General features: G+C 45.3%; 1 protein-coding gene across 2 annotated transcripts in view; it reads left to right on the forward strand.

Annotated features, from left to right (window-relative positions):
- The first annotated feature begins 1248 nt into the window (after positions 1–1248).
- Positions 1249–20950, forward strand: part of UBE2V1 (ubiquitin conjugating enzyme E2 V1) — a 34453-nt gene continuing 14751 nt past the window's right edge. The window contains exon 1 of one of the 2 annotated variants that reach the window (XM_079946467.1): positions 1249–1354. In XM_079946467.1, coding sequence (XP_079802593.1) covers positions 1264–1354 — 91 coding nt within the window. In that variant the 5' untranslated portion in view covers positions 1249–1263. Of the gene's footprint in view, positions 1355–3496; positions 3706–20950 lie in introns of those variants that run through there. The other variant, XM_079946465.1, reaches the window with a different exon arrangement.

Raw genomic sequence — 20950 nt, forward strand, 5'->3', positions numbered from 1 at the left:
GGCTTTCTCCCCAGCTATTTTCAGAAGAGGGAAACTTTCCAAACACCTCCTCCCCAACTCCACTGGCCAGAAAGAACTAGATCACAGGCACACTCCTGGACCAACCACTGGCAAAAGGAAATGGCAGTGCCTGTGATTGGCTTGGATTCACACCTGGAAGTTCAGCCTCCTAAGCAAAATCAGGCTTCTGTGAGCACGGAAGGTCATGACTGGACTGGCAGTCAGCAGTGTCCAACACACCTCCTCTCTGGACCCCTCACCTCCAGTCTTGCTGCCGCCCAATTCAACTTCCTTGAGGCAGCCAGGCTGCACTTTGTAAAAATGCAAACCCGCCTACGTTTTGCTTCAAACTTTCCAGGCTTCAGCTCCCTCACCACACAGGAAACATCAAGTGCCCCAGAGTTAAAAGAACTGGATTACAAACCTGAATTTACTCCTTTCTTGTGTGACCCTAGGAAGGCCATCTTACTCCACCGAGTCTCAGTTTCCACATCTGACAAATGTGGAGATAACAGCAGCTACTTTGCAAGGGTCATTGAGGAAATAATAATAATAATATTGTAGTAATAATGGCAGCAGCTAATATATAGCACTCGCTCTGTCAAGCCATTTTCTAAATTCTTTAGTTCTATTAGCCATTTTAATCTTCCCACGAATCCGATAAAACAGGACTCACATCCGCGACAGCTGAAACTACCAGCTCAAGGGCAGAGAGGGACTGGGGCGCAGGGGCCAGAAGAATCCCGCTCTGGGGACTGGCGGCGACCGCCGGGGAGGGGGCGGAGCCTCTCCGAGAGCGCTTTAGTACGGAGAGGACTACAACTCCCAGCAGGCTCCGCGACCCCGCTGGACTATAATTACCAGCATGCCTCGGGCTGCCGTGCTTAATCTAGTCTTCCTGCGAGGCGCTCTGTGTAGAAATTCGCTTTATCGTCAATTTGCTTGACAGAAATTCCCCACGGGAACCAAAGAATCTACGCAAGTAAACATTTATGAGCATCATGGACAAGAGGCTTGTGTTTTAATCGTCACTTCTCCACCTGTTATCTCTGAGTCTGTTTTCTCACCTCTAAATTGGGGATATTCCTAGGAGTTGTGGCACAGAGTTGTGAGGATTAAAAGGTGGATATGACAGCTTGGTAAATGTCAGCTCTTCTAGTGTCCCCTTCTCTCTCGGTGCCAAAGCGTTTATCAACGCATTTTATCCCCACAGCAACCCTATGAGGTTGATACCGTCATCCCCCTTTTCAGAAGGGGAAATTGATGCCAGGAGAGGCTCAAGTCCCTTGCCTCAAGTCACACAGCAAAGTGAGTGGTGAAGGAGGACTCGAACCCAGAAAATTTCACGCCAGAGGTGAGTCCACCTTAGGAGCCCAAATGCTTCCCACTTGCTGTATGACTTTTTACAGTGACCCAAAGTCCAGGGCAAATATCTTCTGTGCTCTTCAAGGTAAACTTGAATCACGTGATACACGGAATAATGTCAAGATGATTCCATGTCGCCAGTGCTGGGAAGAAGATGCACGTGGCACTTGGAGCGTCAATTATGGCTGAATTTGGTGGGAGAAATCAAGGAAAGTTTCCCTGAGCGGGCAATGACTGGGAACAGCACAGGCAATGGCCGTGAGGAGGGAGAGGACATGTGTTCCAGAGGCCTTGAAAAGGGCCAGTGTAACTGGAGAGGTACAGCAAGTCTCAGAGGTGCAGGCAGCGCCAGGGAAGGGAGAAAGTGAGGCACCCAGGGTGCAGATTTTAGGGAGGCTCGCATTTGAAGGGTGGTGCAAGTGCAGAGCCTGGATCGGAGAGTGAAAGCCTCCTTAAATTTGGCGCCCTAGACCCCTCACTGACTCCATCCTAGTCCTGGCCTAGGTGCAGGGCATTGTGGGTAGGGTGGTTAACCATCCTGGTTTGCCCTGGAGATTCGTGGTTGTTGTCCCAGTAAGGTCATACTAGGCCCCCTTTCAATCTGCTGATTGTCTTGTTGGATGATAATTCTTTGGTCACTCAATTTGTAGAGTCTGTATTTTATCCCATGGGAATGGGGAGCTACTGAAAGGTTTAGGTGAATGGAACATGGGGGCAAGAATGGAGGCTGCTGGGATCATCCAAGTGGGAGACAAGTGGATGGAGTAGAGAGATGCTTAGGAGGCATTCTGTCAGAACAAGGTGATGAATTGGATGCACTGGGTGAAGGCTTCCAGCTTCCTTGTTCCTCTGTATTGAAAGTCCTGGTCATTTCTCAGCCAGTGTTCAGCTGTGTTGCCTTGAGGCAATCCTTTCACCTCTCTCAGCCTGTTTCCATATCCATATAAGAGCTTCTCAGACCATTTGTCATAGAGGAGTCACTTCTTGGATTTAACATTTGCAAGTATATGTTTCCAGGGCCTTTGCACATGCCATTCCTTCTACCTCCTTCTCATCATTCAGGTCGCTGTTGAAATATGACTTCCATAGGAGGCCCTCCCTGACCACTTCTTCTCTGGTTTACTCTCTATCCTATTATAGTTATGTTTTTCCCTATTTGTTTATTTGCTTCCTATCTCCGACTAAAATCTAAGCCCATGAGAGCAGGAGCTTGCTTCTTCAGGGATGTATATCCATCCCCAGCACCTATGACAGCATCTGGCACATAGTAGATGCTTAGTAAATATTTGTTCGATGGAATGAATGGATTGAGTGAAAGAGTGAACGAATGAATGAATGAGTGAATGCTTTCCCTGCCACCTTAATGCCCCAAATCATTTAGCTGCCCTTCTACAAGCCCCTTCTGGCCTGGGAGCATCGATCTTGGAAGCAAGACATCTGGCTTGGGTTCAAATTCTGACTCAGTCATTTAACAGCTGAGTTTAGATAAATGGCTTAACCCCTCTCGCCTTCATGTTTCACTTTAAGCCCGACCTGGTAGAGATGTTGTTGTGAGGATCCAACTAGATAGGAAAATGCCCCAGGCAAAATAGGTGCTTTTTATTCTTTTTATTTATTTATTTTTGCAGTAGCGGGCCTCTCACTATTGTGGCCTCTCCTGTTGCGGAGCACAGGCTCCGGACGCGCAGGCTCAGCGGCCATGGCTCACGGGCCCAGCCGCTCCGCGGCATGTGGGATCTTCCAGACCGGGGCACGAACCCGTGTCCCTTGCATCGGCAGGCGGATTCTCAACCACTGCGCCACCACGGAAGCCCAAAATAGGTGATTTTTAAAAATATTATAAACTTGCATCTATTTATTTATTTATATTTATTGAAGTATAGTTGACTTACAATATTGTGTTAGTTTCAGGTATACAGCATAGTGATTCAGGTTTTTGGGTTTTGGTGGGGGTTTTTTTGCAGATTATATTCCATTATAGGTTGTGACAATAGGCGCTTTTTAAAAGCTTTCTTTTCTTTTTCTTTCACAGTCACAGCCTTCCAAGTCTGATCCCCCTTGCCCTCCCCACCAAGCACCTCAATACCTCCCTCGCACCAGAGCCTGGAGGGCCTTGCAGGTTGCTGGGCCCTCACGCACGCAAACATTTCCTCTCTCTAAAAGGGCAGGAAAAAATACCTTCCCGGCAACTGGTCGCGCAGTCCGCGGAGCGGGCGTCAGCGGAGGCGTCTGCGTGTGCGCACACGCATGCGCAGAAGAGCCCGGAGAACGGGTGGGGGGTGAAGAAGGGGCCGGCCTTTGAGCGACAGCGACGCAAGATGGCAGCCACCACGGGCTCGGGTGAGCGGGGGCGCCGGACCCGGCCGGCCGAGGGGGCATGGGCTCGGGCCGGGGGCCGGGGACCCGCGAAGGCCCTTGCTGCGGGGCCAGGGCCTCTGCGATGCCTCTGTCCCCTGGGCACCGTGGCGGCGACCCAGGCGGCCTGAGTGGGGAGGAGGAGCAGGCGGTGGCCGGAAGCACGGGCGGGGGCCTGAGGGGCCTGTGGGGCCTGTGGGCGGCGCGGCGAGGCCCAGAGGCTCCCCCGGGCGGCGTGAGGGCCCTGCTGAGAGGAAGGGCCGGGTCTCGCGGCGCAGCGGAGCGGCCAGAGCGGGTGAGGGGCGAGCCCAGAGGCACTGCCGAGGAGATCGGGACTGGCGGCTCTTTAGGGGAGATCGAGGGGTCCCCTTGAGAACGAGGAGGCGCCCCAAAATGGATGGAAGTCCTTTATTTGGGTGCTGGGTGTCCGGGTGGGGGGAGGAGCCTTGGGATGTCCTTTTGGCGGGGACTTAGGAGAAGCCCCTCAGGATGGATGAGGGAAGAAAACAGCATCCTGAGGGGTGACTGAGAGGATCCCCCATTGGTAAAGGGCAGGGCTCCAGTGTTCGTTTGGGGGATTGGGTTAGCTGAGGAAATTTTTATGTTGATTAGAAAGGGGGAGTCTTGGGGTGGCTACTTTGGGGGGGATGAAGGGCATCTCCATAGGATACGTGAGAAGAGGAAAGGGATTTTTCAGACTCCAGAGGGATTTGGTTGGAGCAGCTGAAAGTGAAATGACCCCATCGTTACCAGGCGCCTAGTTTTGGAGGTAGATGTTAGGTTTTAGGAGGCAAGCTCCGAGCAGGGCGGTTAGTGGAAGCTTGCGATATTGGGTGAAGAACAGATGAGTTGGGAGCCCTGGAGGTGTCTGTCTGGGGAAGGGAGCCCCATGCAGTGGGTGAGAGTGGGAAAAGGCCAGGTTTCAGAGATGTTCTCTTTAGAGAAGAAAAATCTCCTTTGTTGGGTGAGGAAAGCGTACCCTAGGAGTGTCTGTTTTATGGAGACTGTCTCTCTCCCACTCTTTCGGGTGTTGGTAACATATGGGAGTGCAGCTCAGCAGTTCCCCAGTGGCTGGATGGGTTATGGGGAGAGGAACAAATAAAATGGGAAGTTTTGGGTGACTGGAGAAGAAAGCTGAGGTACAAGAGGGAAGGAGGGGGCTGCGCTGTGGGCCAGGGGGAGTTCTTCCAGGCCCTGGTAGGTAAAGGGAAGGAGCATTGATTTTGAGACTGGATTCACTGCTCAGTGTTCCTGAGATGCACCAGAGGATCAAATCCTGAAGGGTCTGTTTCAGAGCTAACACTCACAGCTGGGCATCAGGGGATGGACTCAGGTGGCCTTCTGGAAGAGGCAGGGTGATGATTGCGTGGGGAAGGTCCCGCAGAGGGGCTGATGAGGCAAGAGAGTTGGACTCTGGAAGTGCAGAATTTGGGAGTAACAGAGTGTCCCCCTTTTGGTGAGGAGGGTGTCCCCTGAGGTGCCTGGCAGTGAAATTGGCCAGTGAAGTCCTCCCAGAAGAGGTGACAGTGGGTGACGGCTGATGGAGGAAATGAACAGGCCCACCTGCCTGGGTACTGAAATCCTCCAGCTGTTTAAGGCCGCAGCAGCACTGTTAGGAGAGGGTTGGTGACCCAAAGCGAGCAGGGTGAGGGGAGTCTGTCTTTCCAGGATGTTACTCCTCTAGTATCCCAAGGGGCCATCTTTGTTTGATTGTTAGAGTGGGAATAGAAGGAATTGGAAGTAGGGGATCTGACTGAAGTCACCTACCCCAAGCTGCCTTTTACACTTAAAGCAGTGGGGTCTTCCTGGAGGATGAGGAAACCACACATCTTTTTCCTAGGTTTGGTTTCAGTTGGAACAGTGCTGAGTCAGTTCATTTACAAAGAGACTGCTACAGACATTCTCAGAAGAGAGAGGCTGAGTCAGGCCAGACTGCTGTGGGAAACGTCTCATGAGACTAACACCCCTGCCAGGTTGCTCTGAACTGGGGGTACACTGTGCCTGCAGCAGCCAGCGTTGTGATGGCTTTGCAGCTCAGCCCCTTGGCAATCACTTGAGATTGGCTACCTGTAATCCGGTTTAACAGCTCCTTAATTCTAACTTCTTGAAGCCCTGCCAGTTGAAGAGTGCTTCATAAATGCTGTGGTGGTCAGATAAACCATCGTCAGCTGCTGTCTAGTGGCATACAAGAGCACTTGGCATGGTTTCGATAACATGGAAGAGGTTTTGAGGTGCCTTAAAATGGGCTTCCCAGGGGCTTCCCTGGTGGTGCAGTGGTTGAGAGTCTGCCTGCCGATGCAGGGGGCGCGGGTTCGTGTCCCGGTCTGGGAGGATCCCGTATGCCGCGGAGCGGCTGGGCCCGTGAGCCATGGCCACTGGGCCTGCGCGTCCGGAGCCTGTGCTCCGCAACGGGAGACGCCACAACAGTGAGAGGCCCGCCTACTGCAAATAAATAAATAAATAAATAAGGGGCTTCCCAGAACTCCTTTGTCTGTTTATTCAGCAGGTATTTATTAAGAATTTGCTGTGTCCCATTGTGAATAGTGAACAAGATGGACATAGCCCCTGTCCTTGAGGAGCTTCTATTCAAGTCAGAAGCCCATTAAAGGAGTAAATAATTAAGATTTCAGATAACAGTAAACGCTATGAGGGAAATTGTGTGATGTAGTATCTGGAGAGGTGGTCAAGGAAGGCTTCTCCAAGGGGGGGTATTTGAACTGAGACAAATGATGGAAGGAGCCAACAGTGTGCGTCACAGGCAGGGGACGGGGAGGCTGAGTGGAAAGGCCCTGTGGCAGGACTGAGCTTGGCATGTTGAAAGAACAAGCTAAAGGCCTCCGTGTGCAAGGGAGGCTTGTTAAAGAGATGAGTTGGAGAGAGAGATGAGTTTGGATTTTATTCAGTGTGGAAGAAAGCCATTGAACAAGTACCTGGTCTGAAGTAAACGTTCAGTAAATGTTTGTTGAATGAATGAATGAGAGTCTTAAAAAGAGAGGAATGACAAGATCTGACCATTGCTCCCAGGCAGTAAGAGGAGTGCAGAGTGCTAAGGGAGGGAGCAGAAAGATCATATTTGGGTTAAACTAAAATGAGTGTACAGGCCTCTCTGCTTTCTAACCCTGAGAAGTCTTTCAGGTGTGGTCAGGGGCCCTGAGGCCTTCCTTAGGTTTAGAACAAACCTCTTGATTAATCTGTGCCCCTGGTTGCCAGGAAACAGCTGTGAAGCCTTTGAGTTCCTGTAAGGGCTGAACTTAGTTTTTTGTGGTCACTGCTTTCAACACTTGGTGACAGCAGCTTCCCACCTCCTTTGCTTCTGCAGTGTGTGATTTCCTCATAGATCTTAGAGGGGTGGAACTGTGGAAAACCCACTGGAATCCTCAGGATGCTTGTGTTGTGACAGGTGACTTCCTCCTGCCTTGGCCAGGATTGCAGGGCCTCAAAGAGTAGCCCTTGGCTGCCAGATCTTTCCTCTCACCCAGCATCCCACAGGCTGCCCTGACAGTAAACCAGAAATGGAGTGCCAGCAAAGTAAGCCCTTTACATTTTAAATTTGCATACGTTGGAGTGGCTGCATACACTCACTCCTCTTATGAACATTTAACCAGATGGGCAGTGGAGGTTAGTAGTCTTCCATTCCATTCAAGGGAGTTGCCTAGAAAGAGCTGGAGCTGGCGCTGGCAGATGAGAACCGGTAGTCTCTTAGCTGGTCTCGTTTCCGTGTGTCTCACTGTGTGAGCATCTTCTTGTGCCAGTTGTAGCTAAGTGCCTTTTGTACAACATGGGCCCTGCTTTCATGAGAACTTCTTCATGTTGTACGCAGCTGAAGAAACAGCAGTCTGCTCTAGTGATGGAGGGGAAACGCTTTGTTGGGCCACTACAATCTATTGTTCCTCTTATGGATTGCCAGGGTCAATTTGATGATCATGATTTTCCCTTCACAATAACTTTAAAACCACCCTCTTCCCCCCACCATATTCTCTTCCTCCCTCCCTCTCTCTCAGCTGAAGTGTAGCTCTACAGTAGTTTGATAAATGTAGAATAGAGGATATAAAGTCAGAAATCCTTTCTTTCTTTCTTTCTTTCTTTTTTTTTTAAAGAGTAGACACCTTTATTTATTTATTTTGGGCTGCATTGGGTCTTTGTTGCTGCGCACGGGCTTTCTCTAGTTGCAGTGCTCGGGCTTCTCATTGCAGTGGCTTCTCTCGTTGCGGAGCACGGGCTCTAGGCGCACGGGCTTCAGTAGTTGCAGCATGTGGGCTCAGTAGTTGCAGCATGCGGGCTCAGTAGTTGCAGCTCACGGGCTCTAGAGCGCAGGCTCAGTAGTTGTGGCTCACGGGCTTAGTTACTCTGCAGCATGTGGGATCTTCCCGGACTAGGGATCGAACCCGTGTCCCCTGCATTGGCAGGCGGATTCTTAACCACTGCGCCACCAGGCAAGTCCCAGGAATCCTCTCTTTAATTCTGAAAGGCCCCAGGGAAGTATAGAGCAGCACATTTGGTGAAGTAGAGATGTTAACACTGTTACTTTTATATTACGTAAAGTGGGTTAGAGGTTTCCTAGTACTTCGACTTAACCTGCTATGTCATCTCATCCAACTCTCCACAACCTAGTGAGCTCACCAGGGGAAGTATTGGCCCCCCAATATTCCTGAAGGAGACTGACGGCTGCCTGAGGAGTGGTGACACTCAGATTAGAGCCCAGGGGGTTTTGACTCCAGTTCCTTCCCCAACCTGCTCCAGTGCCTTAGGAAGGAAATGGAAAGGCATGGATTCAGGCATGTGCTCTTCCTCAGTCTTGGCGTATTTAATCTTGATGAGAGAACAGGCTTTAATGAGAAGTGTCTGCCACCTGTAGCAGGAACTCTTTTTACAGCATCCCTGGCCACATTTTACCCATTCTGGGTAATGTGCTGTCTGATGAGAGTGAAGGCCACTTCTTGCTCTTGCTTATACTTTACACTCAATAACTCAACACTCGTTGGGCTTAGGGCCCCCTCATGTCATGTACAAAGTCAGTCCTTGTCTTCATTGACATGCAAGCCCTTCAGACTTCCTTTTAAGCTGCACTTCTAAGGCTAACTATGGGTAGACACTGTATTAAATACATCATCTCGTTTCTGACAGCAACGTTTTGAAGCAGGTATCTATTGTGAAGGTGAGGAAACTGAGGCCCAGAGAGGAGAAATGATTTGCCTGAAGCTCAGAGCCAGTGACTTGCAAACCAGGGTACAGAACTGGGACAGCTCTGCTCCAGGACATATGCCCTTGTCCATATTAGCATTTTTCCAGCCCCCCATTGCCTGTTCTCCAGCTAGGCATCTCAAGTTCCTTCAGCCATTGGCAGGTCTGTTGACATTCCTGCCTTGGCGGATTAGTTCTTTCATGGGTGGATAGTAATGACACCAAGTATGATTCTTTCTTCATTGTCACGTTCACCCCATACAAGTTCAGTAGGTGTAACCCCAAAATAGATGGCAAATCCTCCTTCTCTCCATCGGCATTATTGTCGTTCTTGTCCTACCAGTACCACCTTTCTCTTGCCTAAAAGACTACAAAAGCCTCCTGCTTCCAGTCTTGCCCTTTTCTAATCCATTCTCTGTAGAGGAGGCAGAATGATTTTTTACAGACAAGAAAACAGAAACTGCCACTCTCTGCAGAAAGCCCTTCCTGCTGCACTTAGAATAAAATCCATCTCTTTTCCATGGCCCACAAGGGCTTCCATGGCCTTGGCCTTGCCTACCCCTGAGCTTGCGTGATGTGCACACCTGTGCCCTTGCTCTTCCCCTTTTAGGAATGCTCTGCCTGCCTGTGACTGCCTGCTTCTCCTTCTTCAGGTCTCAGCTCTCCAGAAAGTCCATCCCTGCCCACCCCTTTCAACATAGTCTTCTCACTCATTATCACATCTCTGTTCTGTTCTAAAGTGCATAACCTTATCTGAAGGTTTCTTGTTTGTTTTTCCACATTTCTGTGCCTTTGCAGTAGGGCAGGAATAATCCTTGTTCTCTGCTATGTCCCTAGCACCCACATAGTCCCTGACATAGAGTAGGTGCTCAATAAATATTGAATGTTGCAGTGAATTAATCCAGGGTCTCATCTTGATGTAGCCAAATATATAAATTTACATATTTGGAGAAACATTGTATCTGATAGGGCAGAAGCAAAAGTGCCTGTTCAGCTTTTCAAAAAGGAAAGCTCTTGTCCTGATAAGTTGGCATTTATAGACGGACTTCAGCATACAATTAACTCTTTCTCTCCTTCCCTGACTGTCCTGAGGCACTTACCACACCTTATTCTTTGTCTCCACCCCTTTCAGAGAAAATTTGATCTTTGGCCTTGGTCACCCTAGCAGCAGAGAAACACAGGGTCTTGCATCTTGTCACCAGCTGTTTGTTGTCACATTGTCTAGACTGTAAAGAATGATAGATTGCCGCTGTTTCTTCCCCCAGATCAGTGATTCTCAAACTAGTATATATTAGTATCACCTGGGGGGCTTGTTAGATTGCTGGGCTCCACCCTCAGTTTCAGATTCGATAGTTCTATGGTGTAATGTAGTGTAGTGTTCTGGTGTGTGGCCTGAGAATTTACATTTCTAGCCGGTTCCCAGGTGATGTGTAGGCTGCAGGTCTGGGGACCATACTTGGAGAATCATTGTTGTGTAGAAGGAGAGAAGAAATATGCTCCTCTGGACAGGCCCTAACCAGGCACCCAGACTGCACTGCACTTGCCAGTTGCTCAGAAACAAAAGTTACCTGCCCCTGACTTTATGCCCACTTTTCGAGAACGTTTAATCCAGGTGCATCACCTTCCAGGCCTCCTTATTTTCAGAATGGTAGCAGCACCAGACTCCTAGCTCAGTTCACTGTCTTCCCTGAATGGGCAACCAGACCAGTTTCAACTAGCAGCTTTCTCTCCCGGAGAAACCTGTGAGGCTCTGCCATTTTAAATCAAGACCCAGGCCAGGCCAGGGTTTTCCAAGATTGGCATGCTGTAATAGCCGCTGCTTTGTGGCAGTGCTTTTCCCAAAAGGATGTTTTAAAGGGCTTCAAAATCCTTTTTGTACCACAAATATTTTAATATGTTGCTGTGTTTCAAATTACTGCATTAAATGTTTTACTAGGACATGGTGTAAAACCCTATCAAATATTCATACTTTTTTAACCTGGTTGTCATATTTTCTTTGTAATATCCTGCAGCTGCTGACTTTTCAGTTTATATTTAGCCAGGAGAAAAACTGGCTGACTTTTGATACTGACACAAATCCAGGAAAAATCCTTCTGGAGAGAAGAATTCTGAAGTAACAGGAACAAATGTTTTCTTTTTAAAAATCTTGGGTTACTGCGTTATTTTAGCACCTTGGTAGAGTTATCTTAACATTTTCATAGCTAACCTTTTAATAGTTATAGTTTATTAAGATTAACAAGAGTCCATTTTTACATCCTCTATTGCCTCTTGAAGCTGTTCCTTCAGCTGCCTTTTAGGTGTCAGATTAACACACAACTTTTAGGAACCTTAAAATTTAGCTTGATTCAATGGCTTAAAGTGCCATAGGAAGAAAATATGTTAGGGTATCACTGCGTTTTTCTGATCTGTTATGCTTCTGGTTTTTGACATATCTGGATTTAATTTTTAATATATTCACTGAAGTCTTTTGTTTAACGTGTCATGATTTTGAGCTTATTCTCTCCACTTGGGAGGGAATGAAGTCCTCCCTGTGACTGATACACTCACAAGGTCTGCAGGAGCTCTGAACTCCACCAATATTTGGATTTATGTCCCTGGGGTAGCCCCTGAGGTTCTAGAACAAGGGTTATTTGGAGTCAAATGTTCTTGCTTTGTAGAAAATATTGGAGTTAGGCCATTTGGAGTTAAATGCTCTTGCTTTGTAGAAAATATTGATGTATTAACTTTGTATGCAGTTTCTAAATGGTTTGGAATATCAGTAACATGCTTTCATATATATTTTATGAAACAAAGTTCAATTTGTAATGAAGAATCCTTGACTTGTGTGGTGTGGGGAAAAAAACAGTTTTCCCTCATTAAAAAAAAAGTTTCTCTAAAAGTCTTGATCACACTTCATTAAAAAATAAAACTACTTATCAAATTTTAATTATCTCAAAACAAAGAACCTTATCTTTGTTAAGGTATCTCAGTTATATGGTATCAGTGTCCAATATTTTGGCCACAGTAGACCATAAGAGAGGTTACAGTAGGAAAGGAAGAGGTACTGCCTTTTCTTCAATCAGGAAACATTTATTGAGTACCATTACATGCCAGGTAGCATACCAGATTCTGGGGAGGTAGAATTGAATGAGTCACAACTCTAACTTGAGAAGCTCCAAGAGTGAGTCAGACAACAAAAAAAGAAAGAAAATGAAATTCAAAGAAAAAGAAAAGGTACAGCACAGACATTGTGTGAAGGTAAAGGAGCATGGGGTTGGGGGTAAGGGGGCTCTTAGAGGACCTCCACAGACTGCCCAGCTCCGAGTTGAAGATTTGTGTTTCTTCTTAAGATCATCATATTTAAAATTTAATGTATAACTTTTCTTGGGCTATTTGAAATCCATACTAAGCCCCTTTGATAATCTTTTTAATATTAGACTCCCTTTTAATAGTGCTATGAATGTTTCCCTGCTGTATTTCCAGAAATAAACCAGAGTTAGAATTTTGTGACGTTGAGCATTATTCACTCTGAAATAACATCCCTAGCTAACACCCGGCCACCATTCATTTATTCAGCAAGCGTTTGAGTACATGCTTTGGCAAAGCACTCTTTGACGTATTGGAAATTCAGCAGTGAACAAAACAGATGAAGTTTTATTCTCAGGGAGTTTATGTTCACATGGGAGAGACAGACAGTAAACAACTAACGAAGTGGAAGAGAATACACTTAAAATGTCAAGTGGTAATGATGCTGTGAAGAAAAATAAAGCAAGATAAGGGAATGGGAAGTTGGAGCTTAGATGAAGAATAAGGGAGCCAGCCAGCCAGCCAGCCATTCCCAGCTCGGGGACAGAGAATTCTGGGGTGAGGCAACATCAGGTGCAAAAGCAAAGTCAGGTTGCCTCTTCAGGAACTTCAAAAAGGATGGTATGGCTGAAGGAGAGTGAGGAGCAAGGGAAAGGGTGGCAGGAAATGATGTTGGAGAAACAGGTAGGGCTCTGTAGGTGAGGTAAGGAGTTTGGATGCTAGTTGTAAGGGAAAGCCAGTGGAGGGCTTTGAGAAGGGGAGTGATGGGATCTAACTTAACAGTGGTTGCAGTGGGAATGGTGAAGATGATTGTATTTGGGATATATTTGGAAATGGGTTAGGTATGGGGTATAAGAGAAAGATCTCTTATCATAACTCCAAGATTTCTAGCCAGAGAAATCTGTTTGTGCTATATACTGAGATCGAAGAGTGGGTACTTTTTGTTTTTTGAGGAGTGCAAGGGAGTTTTGTTTGGAATTGTTTTAAGTTGGAGAGGCCTATGAGGCATATAAACGGAGATGTGTAGAAGGCAGTTAGTTGGAAATATAAACTGGAGAGTTACTAAGCTTCCTTGGTCTGGATAAAATCACTTGGGGAGGGGGCAGGAAAGCTGCGGTCAGTGGGCTGTGCCCTGAGGCCTGGCAGCCAGTGTTTGCAGTCAAGGAGGTGAGGCCGATCAACTAGTGAGGTAGGAAGAGAGCCTGAGGCTAAGGGAAGAGAGTTACAGGAGGGAGTTATGGGTGCCGCTGAGAGCTCCAGGAACTTGAGGTAGGGGCTGAGAATTGACCACAGGATTTGGCTAGAGGGTGCTGCTTGGTGCCCCTGACAAGAGCAGTTTGGGTGAGTGACTAGCTAGAAAAGCCTGATTGGAGTAGGTGCGAGTGAAGAATTGCAAACAAGGGGTCTAGACAGCCCTTTTGAGATTTTTTGCTAAAAATGAACAAAGAAATGAGTTGGTAGCTAGAAGGGGATATGGAATCAAGTGAGGGTTTTTGTATTTTATAGTACGATGGATAGTACAGTGCCGATGAAGGTGATTCAATCTCTGTCCCAGGTATTACACAAAGTGCTTTTATAGGTTTTACCTCATTGGTTCTTCCTCACCACTTGTAGAGGCAAAGAGTATTGGGATCCCTGTTACGCTGAGGGTCAAGGATAACTTGGCGTAGTCACCCCGCTAGATTGCTGGAAAGTTGCAGAGCATGGATTTGAGCCTAGGTTCCTGGTCTTAACCCTCTGCTGAGAGATTATAGAATTTTCTCTAAATTATATTCTGACTCTTATTTGTGGGAGGTAACTTCGCCATTCCTCTGACCAACCTTTTTAAAATAGAGTAGTCGGGACTTCCCTGGCGGTCCAGTGGTTAAGACTTCACCTTCCAGTGCAGGGAGTGCGGGTTCGGTCCCTGGTTGGGGAGCTAAGATCCCACATGGCTTGCGGCCAAAAAAAACAAAACATAAAACAGAAGCAGTATAGTAACAAATTCAATAAAGACTTTTAGAATGGTCCACATCAAAAAAAAAAAAATCTTAAAAAAAAATAATAAAAATAGGTCAACCAGGTATCCTTACATTTGTGATTCTACTTCCGTGGCATCTAAAGATCGTTTATGTGAGTATACACATACGGGGAAGCATGGGTTGACTTTGTGTTTATCTTTTATAAAATGGAGTGTACATACCTTTTTATCCTTTGCTCAGTTTTTTTATTTTTCAACGAATATTTATCTAAAGACTACCATGTAAAGGCCAGTTGTTTTAATGTTTTTTTTATAAAAATGGGAACTATCACAACAGTCATGCAAATTAATATGTGCTGCCTTAAATCTCTTTAACATCCCACCTACCTCAGCTTGTAAGAAGTTCGATAACTTGTTCCCTCGTCACAAGTATTTGCTCTAAGCAAATGCTTCTGGCTTTGTATCCTGAGATGTTAGTAGTAACACATCTCTAACCTGGCCTCTAATCCTTCAGCCCATCCTGAACATTACCTGGGAGATTTGCCTTATCTCTTGCCCTGCTCAGAGCCTTTTGCAGCTCCCCACTAATTACCCTCAGGATAAAGTCCTCTTAGTAACATGGCCCCACCTCTTTAGCTTTCATCACATTCAGAGGGGTCTATGACCCCCTCAAAGATTAAGAAACGTTGCCCTATGATTATATTTCTCTTATACGTTCTAATACTGTTTTGTTTTATTGAACTTTGTATGTGTATCTTGTTTCCATAGTGAGACTTTATACTCTAATTGGGAAGCTCCTGTTTTTATTTCTTTCATAGCCCCAATAAGGTCTAGCATGGTGTTGGATAAGTGTTTGATAATTATTGTACTGAAAGAAAGTGTGTGTACATATATATTACTAACAAATTTATAGGTAGGGAAATTTTGACAAACAGGTAACAAGCGTAGCTAACATTTTAAAAAATTGCAGTCCTGAAATGTGTGGATTTTGCTTGTAAAGGTGGAATGAGCTCAGTTTTACACACATTAAACATGGTGAACCCTAGATGGTTCCTTACTAGATAGAGTTCAGTATACCAGCTAACCAGATGGTTCCTTACTAGATAGAGTTCAGCATACCAGCTAACCAGGTGCTAATCAGCCACTTCTATTTAAATATCAAAAAAAGCTAAATGAATCACTGCATAATTTGTAAATTTTTGCAGTTCCTGATTTCTGCTAGCTGTAGTTATTCCCCAGACTTCACTTTTAATCAATTTTTGAGTGAAAATAAAAGTTTATGGCTTAGGAAAAATGAATTAAAAAGTAACAGTCCTCTTTAAAAGCTATCCAGGGACTTCCCTGGTGGCGCAGTGGTTAAGAATCTGCCTGCCAGTGCAGGGGACATGGGTTCGATCCCTGGTTCAGGAAGATCCCACATGCCATGGAGCAACTAAGCCCGTGCGCCACAACTACTGAACCTGTGTGCTGCAACTACTGAAGCTTGTGTGCCTAGAGCCTGTGCTCCGCAACAAGAGAAGCCACCGCAACGAGAAACCCGCGCACCACAACGAAGAGTAGCCCCTGCTCACCGCAACTAGAGAAAGCCCGCGTGCAGCAACAAAGACCCAATGAAGCCAAAAATAATAATAAATAAACAAATAAATAATTTTTAAAAATAAAATGAAAAAAATAAAAGCAATCCACTTTGTGGACTTAAATTCTTCGAGATTTTGCTAAATAAAGGTTAACTGAGTACTTAACTGCCCAATGCCAGATTACAACGTTTATCAACCTTTACTTACCCTTACCCTCAGAGGGTTTAAAATATCCTCTGAGCTAAACCTAGGATATTAGGGCTTAAAGGGATTTTTGAGAACAATTAGGTGACCTCAGATGTTGCAGAGTGGTGTCCCATAAGCAGAATCTGACCCATAGACATTTGGCCAGGGCAAAGGCGTGACTGTCCCCTTTAGAGAGGATGTGTATTCTCCAGCTCACCTCATTTCTTAACACTTCCTGTTGTTTTGAGCCAGACATTAAAGAAATCTGCAAAGCCATACCACTCTTCTCACTAGTTTAATTCTGTTCTTTGGAAAATATAGTTATATGTTATTTATCTTAGCACGTAATGGTTGGTTGTGGTTAGTTGTAAATGAATTAAATATTTTTATAATTTCTCAGTTTTAATTTTCTAATTTGGTCAATATCAATAGCTATAACCCACATAAACAAAGGCTCTTTGAAGTCTTCAATAATTTTTAAGAGTGTAAAAGGGTCTTGAGACCAAAAAAGCTGAGAACTGCTATTCAAATGGAATAAATGCTTATCATAATCAGTATATGGTACAATTATTCTGATATTCATATGTATATTCCAACTCCTGCTTGGAATATTTCTAGACTGCCTAATAGATGCTGGCCAATCCAGAGTTTTTCATTTATTAAGCTGTTTTGATGCCTGTTTTATAATTGAATCAAATTGAATCATCCTGTAATGTCAGTACAGAAGTAACAACGAAAAGCTGACTTTGTCCTCTGTGGTGCTCATTTACTGTTCCAAATACTAACCTAAAATAAGTTTAAGTGACTCATTTGTTGTTGTGCAGTTGTGTATATGAGCTCTGCATGCTTTGTTTTTGAGTAATTAAATGTCTCTAATCCAATGGAAATACCTGTTGGAAGTGCAAGATTCATTACTAATATAATATTTTCCCCTACTTCAGAAGTAAAAAAATCAAGCGTCAGAAAGATATGTTGAATTCACTACCTGTTTTGAAACTAATAGCAATGAGCTTGTGATATTTGGATTAAGGGGGACTTCCCTGGTGGTCCAGCAGTTAAGACTCTGCTTCCAGTGCAGGGGGCGCGGGTTCGTTGCCTGGTCGGGAAACTATGATCCCACTTGCCGCGAAGTGTGGCCAAAAAATTAAAAAAAAAAAGATTTCCTATTCAGACCTGGTTGTTAGATGAAGAGGGGACATTTCCACCTATAAGGATGTTCTTTGCTAAAGTGTACAAGAGGAACAGTTACACCTGAAATAATTAATCCAACCTGATTTAAAGATCTGACACAGGGCTTCCCTGGTGGCGCAGAGGTTGAGAGTCCGCCTGCCGATGCAGGGGACACGGGTTCGTGCCGCGGTCCGGGAGGATCCCACATGCTGCGGAGCGGCTGGGCCCATGAGCCATGGCCGCTGAGCCTGCGCATCTGGAGCCTGTGCTCCGCAACGGGAGAGGCCACAACAGTGAGAGGCCCGCGTACCACAAAAAAAAAAAAAAGATCTGACACAAAAAATAGCACATTTGGGGGAATTCCCTGGCAGTTCAGTGGTTAGGACTTAGCGCTTTCACTTCTGGGACCCCGGGTTCAATCCCTGGTCGGGGAACTAAGATCCTGTAAACCGAGGAGCAGCAAAAAATGAAAACAAAAGAAAAAAAAGCACATTTTTTTATCTTGCCAAAGAGAGCAACTTGAAATAGAGGTCACATGTATAACTTCATTCGAGAATGAAGGGCTGGGCTTCCCTGGTGGCGCAGTGGTTGAGAGTACGCCTGCCGATGCGGGGGACACAGGTTCATGCCCCGGTCCGGGAGGATCCCACGTGCCGCGGAGCGGCTGGGCCCGTGGGCCATGGCCGCTGAGCCTGCGCGTCCGGAGCCTGTGCTCCGCAACGGGAGAGGCCACAGCAGTGAGAAGCCCGCGTACCGCAAAAAAAAAAAAACAGTGAAGGGCTGAGCTTCCCTGGTGGCGCAGTGGTTGAGACTCTGCCTGCTAATGCAGGGGTCACTGGTTCGAGTCCTGGTCTGGGAGGATCCCACATGCCGCGGAGCAACTAGGCCCGTGAGCCACAACTACTGAGCCTGCGCTCTGCAGAAAGAGGGGCCGCGACAGTGAGAAGCCCGCGCACCGCGATGAAGAGTGGCCCCCGCTTGCCACAACTAGAGAAAGCCCTCGCACAGAAACGAAGACCCAACACAACAAAAATAAATAAATTAATTAATAAACTCCTACCCCCAACATCTTCTTAAAAAAAAAAAGTGAAGGGCTTAGCCATGGGAGCTATTGTACTTTGCTGTTGATCATTTGACTTGAACAAGTTTTGGTAACACTAAAGAACACAGACCACTTAAAGTTAGTCACTTAGGGAATACTATGAAGTGAGATTCCCACTCTCAGAGAATCCTTGATCCTTATTTCAATCAGGTGTCACATAACTGAAGCCCTAGAGAAGGTGAGGAAGCATGACTGATGTAACTTATCTGGGGAAGAGTGTTCCAGGCAAAGCGAATAGCAAGTGCAGTTTGGTTGACATGGTTCCTAAGTGTTGTGTTGATCAAATGACACAATCATGGTTGTTTGTTTTTTTTTTTTAACATCTTTATTGGAGTATAATTGCTTTACAATGGTGTGTTAGTTTCTGCTTTATAACAAAGTGAATCAGTTATACATATACATATATCCCCATATCTCTTCCCTCTTGGGTCTCCCTCCCTCCCACCCTCCCTATCCCACCCCTCTAGGTGGTCACAAAGCACCGAGAGCTGATCTCCCTGTGCTACGCTGCTGCTTCCCACTAGCTATCTATTTTACATTTGGTAGTGTATATATGTCCATGCCACTCTCTCACTTTGTCCCAGCTTACCCTTCCCCCTCCCCCTCCCCATATCCTCAAGTCCATTCTCTAGTAGGTCTGCTCTTTATTCCCATCTTGCCCCTAGGTTCTTTATGACCTTTTTTTTTTTCTTAGATTCCATATATATGTGTTGGCATACGGTATTTGTTTTTCTCTTTCTGACTTAACTTCACTCTGTATGACAGACTCTAACAACCCAATCCAAAAACAGGCAGAAGACCTAAATAGACATTTCTCCAAAGAAGATATACAGACTGCCAACAAACACATGAAAGAATGCTCAACATCATTAATCATTAGAGACATGCACATCAAAACTACAATGAGATGTTATCTCACACTGGTCAGAAAGGCCATCATCAAAAAATCTACAAACAATAAATGCTGGAGAGGGTGTGGAGATAAGGGAACCCTCTTGCACTGTTGGTGGGAATGTAAATTGATACAGCCACTATGGAGAACAGTATGGAGGTTCTTTAAAAAACTAAAAAAACTACCATACCACCCAGCAATGCCACTACTGGGCATATAGTCAGAGAAAACCATAATTCAAACAGAGTCATGTACCACGATGTTCATTGCAGCTCTATAAATAGCCAGGACATGGAAGCAACCGAAGTGTCCATCAACAGATGAATGGATAAAGATGTGGCACATATATACAATGGAATATTACTCAGCCATAAAAAGAAATGAAGTTGAGTTATTTGTAGTGAGGTGGATGGACCTAGAGTCTGTTATACAGAGTGAAGTAAGTCACAATCGTGGTTTTTTAAAAAAATCAGAAAATATGGAAAGGGGGGGTTGGAACCATCCATAATCCTTGCACCTAGAGATAACCAGGTTGCACCTAGAGATGATCTATCCAGGTTTCTTAAGATGTCACTTAACATCTATATTAGTTTACTAGGGCTGCCATAACAGAATACCACAGACTGGGTAGCTTAAACAATGGACATTCAGAATTCTGGAGGCTAGAAGTCCAAGATCAAGGTATCAGCAGGTTTGATTTCTTTTGGCTTGCAGGTCTTTTCTTTTGGCCTTCTCACTGGGTCCTCACATGGTCTTTACTCCATACAGATGTGCATACCTGTTGTTTCCTTGTGCATCTAAGTTTCCTCTTCCAGTAAGGACACCAGTCATATTGGATTAGGGCCCACCCTAATGGCCTCATTTTAACTTAATCACCTCTTTAAATTAAGGCTCTGTTTCCAAATATAGTCACATTCTGAGATGCTGGGACTTAGGTCTTCAACATATGAACTTGAGGAGACACAGTTCAGCCCATTACACCATCTGTGAACAAGTACGTCAGATATCTATCAGTCTTCCTATCAGTACAATTCTGTGCTATTTGGATATTCATTTTTATTAGTGCAGGCTTATAAAGTAACCAATAGTAACAGCAGTAGTAATGCACAGTGATTTTTTTTCTCCTAAGCCAAATTAGGATTCTTAAAGATTTAACTCTTTCTAAACAAAAGGCATTGAATTGTCTGGTTTTTTGCTTATAATGTCACAAACAGCCTTCAGTTTCGCATTTGCTGGAGGAGACTTAATCCAGTGTAAGTGAATAATCCAGTTGGCTCTTCTGTGGATAAAAAATGCCAGTGTTTTCCAAATGGACCATTCAAGAATGCTTTCAGATTTTTCCTGTTTCCTTTCAAGTACCATCTGTGCTATTTAATATTTTTCTTCAGTCGGCTGACTCTTTTGCTTATGTTTATTTTAGAAGGAAAATTTTAACATAATCATAAAGGGGAAATTAGTTTAACATTACTTGCCCTAATAAATACATGACTGTAAAATGAAGTGTTCACTCATGTACCATCTGAAAAAAAGCCTGGGAGCAATAGTTGACTTCTCTTTCTCTCACACTTCATGGGCAATCTGACAGCAAATCTTACCAGCTCACACCCCTGAAATATCTAAAACTGTGCTACTTCTCACCACCTTCACTGCTATCACCCTGTTCCTTCACTGTTAACACCTGTGATCTTTTGCTGGGATTATTGCAATAACCTTCTAGCTGTTTCTGCCCTAGCTCCCTTCACTGTACTCTTCATACAGCAGCCAGAGGGATCCTGTTAAAAACAAGTCAAAATCCTGTCATTCCTCTATTCAAAACTCCAGTGGCTTTTTAACAGTTGGAGTCCCTAATTTCCTACTTCCATCTCACTGACTTGGTT

Source organism: Stenella coeruleoalba (assembly GCF_951394435.1).
Source record: "Stenella coeruleoalba genome assembly, chromosome: 15".
In the NCBI taxonomy this organism is placed as follows: domain Eukaryota; kingdom Metazoa; phylum Chordata; class Mammalia; order Artiodactyla; family Delphinidae; genus Stenella; species Stenella coeruleoalba.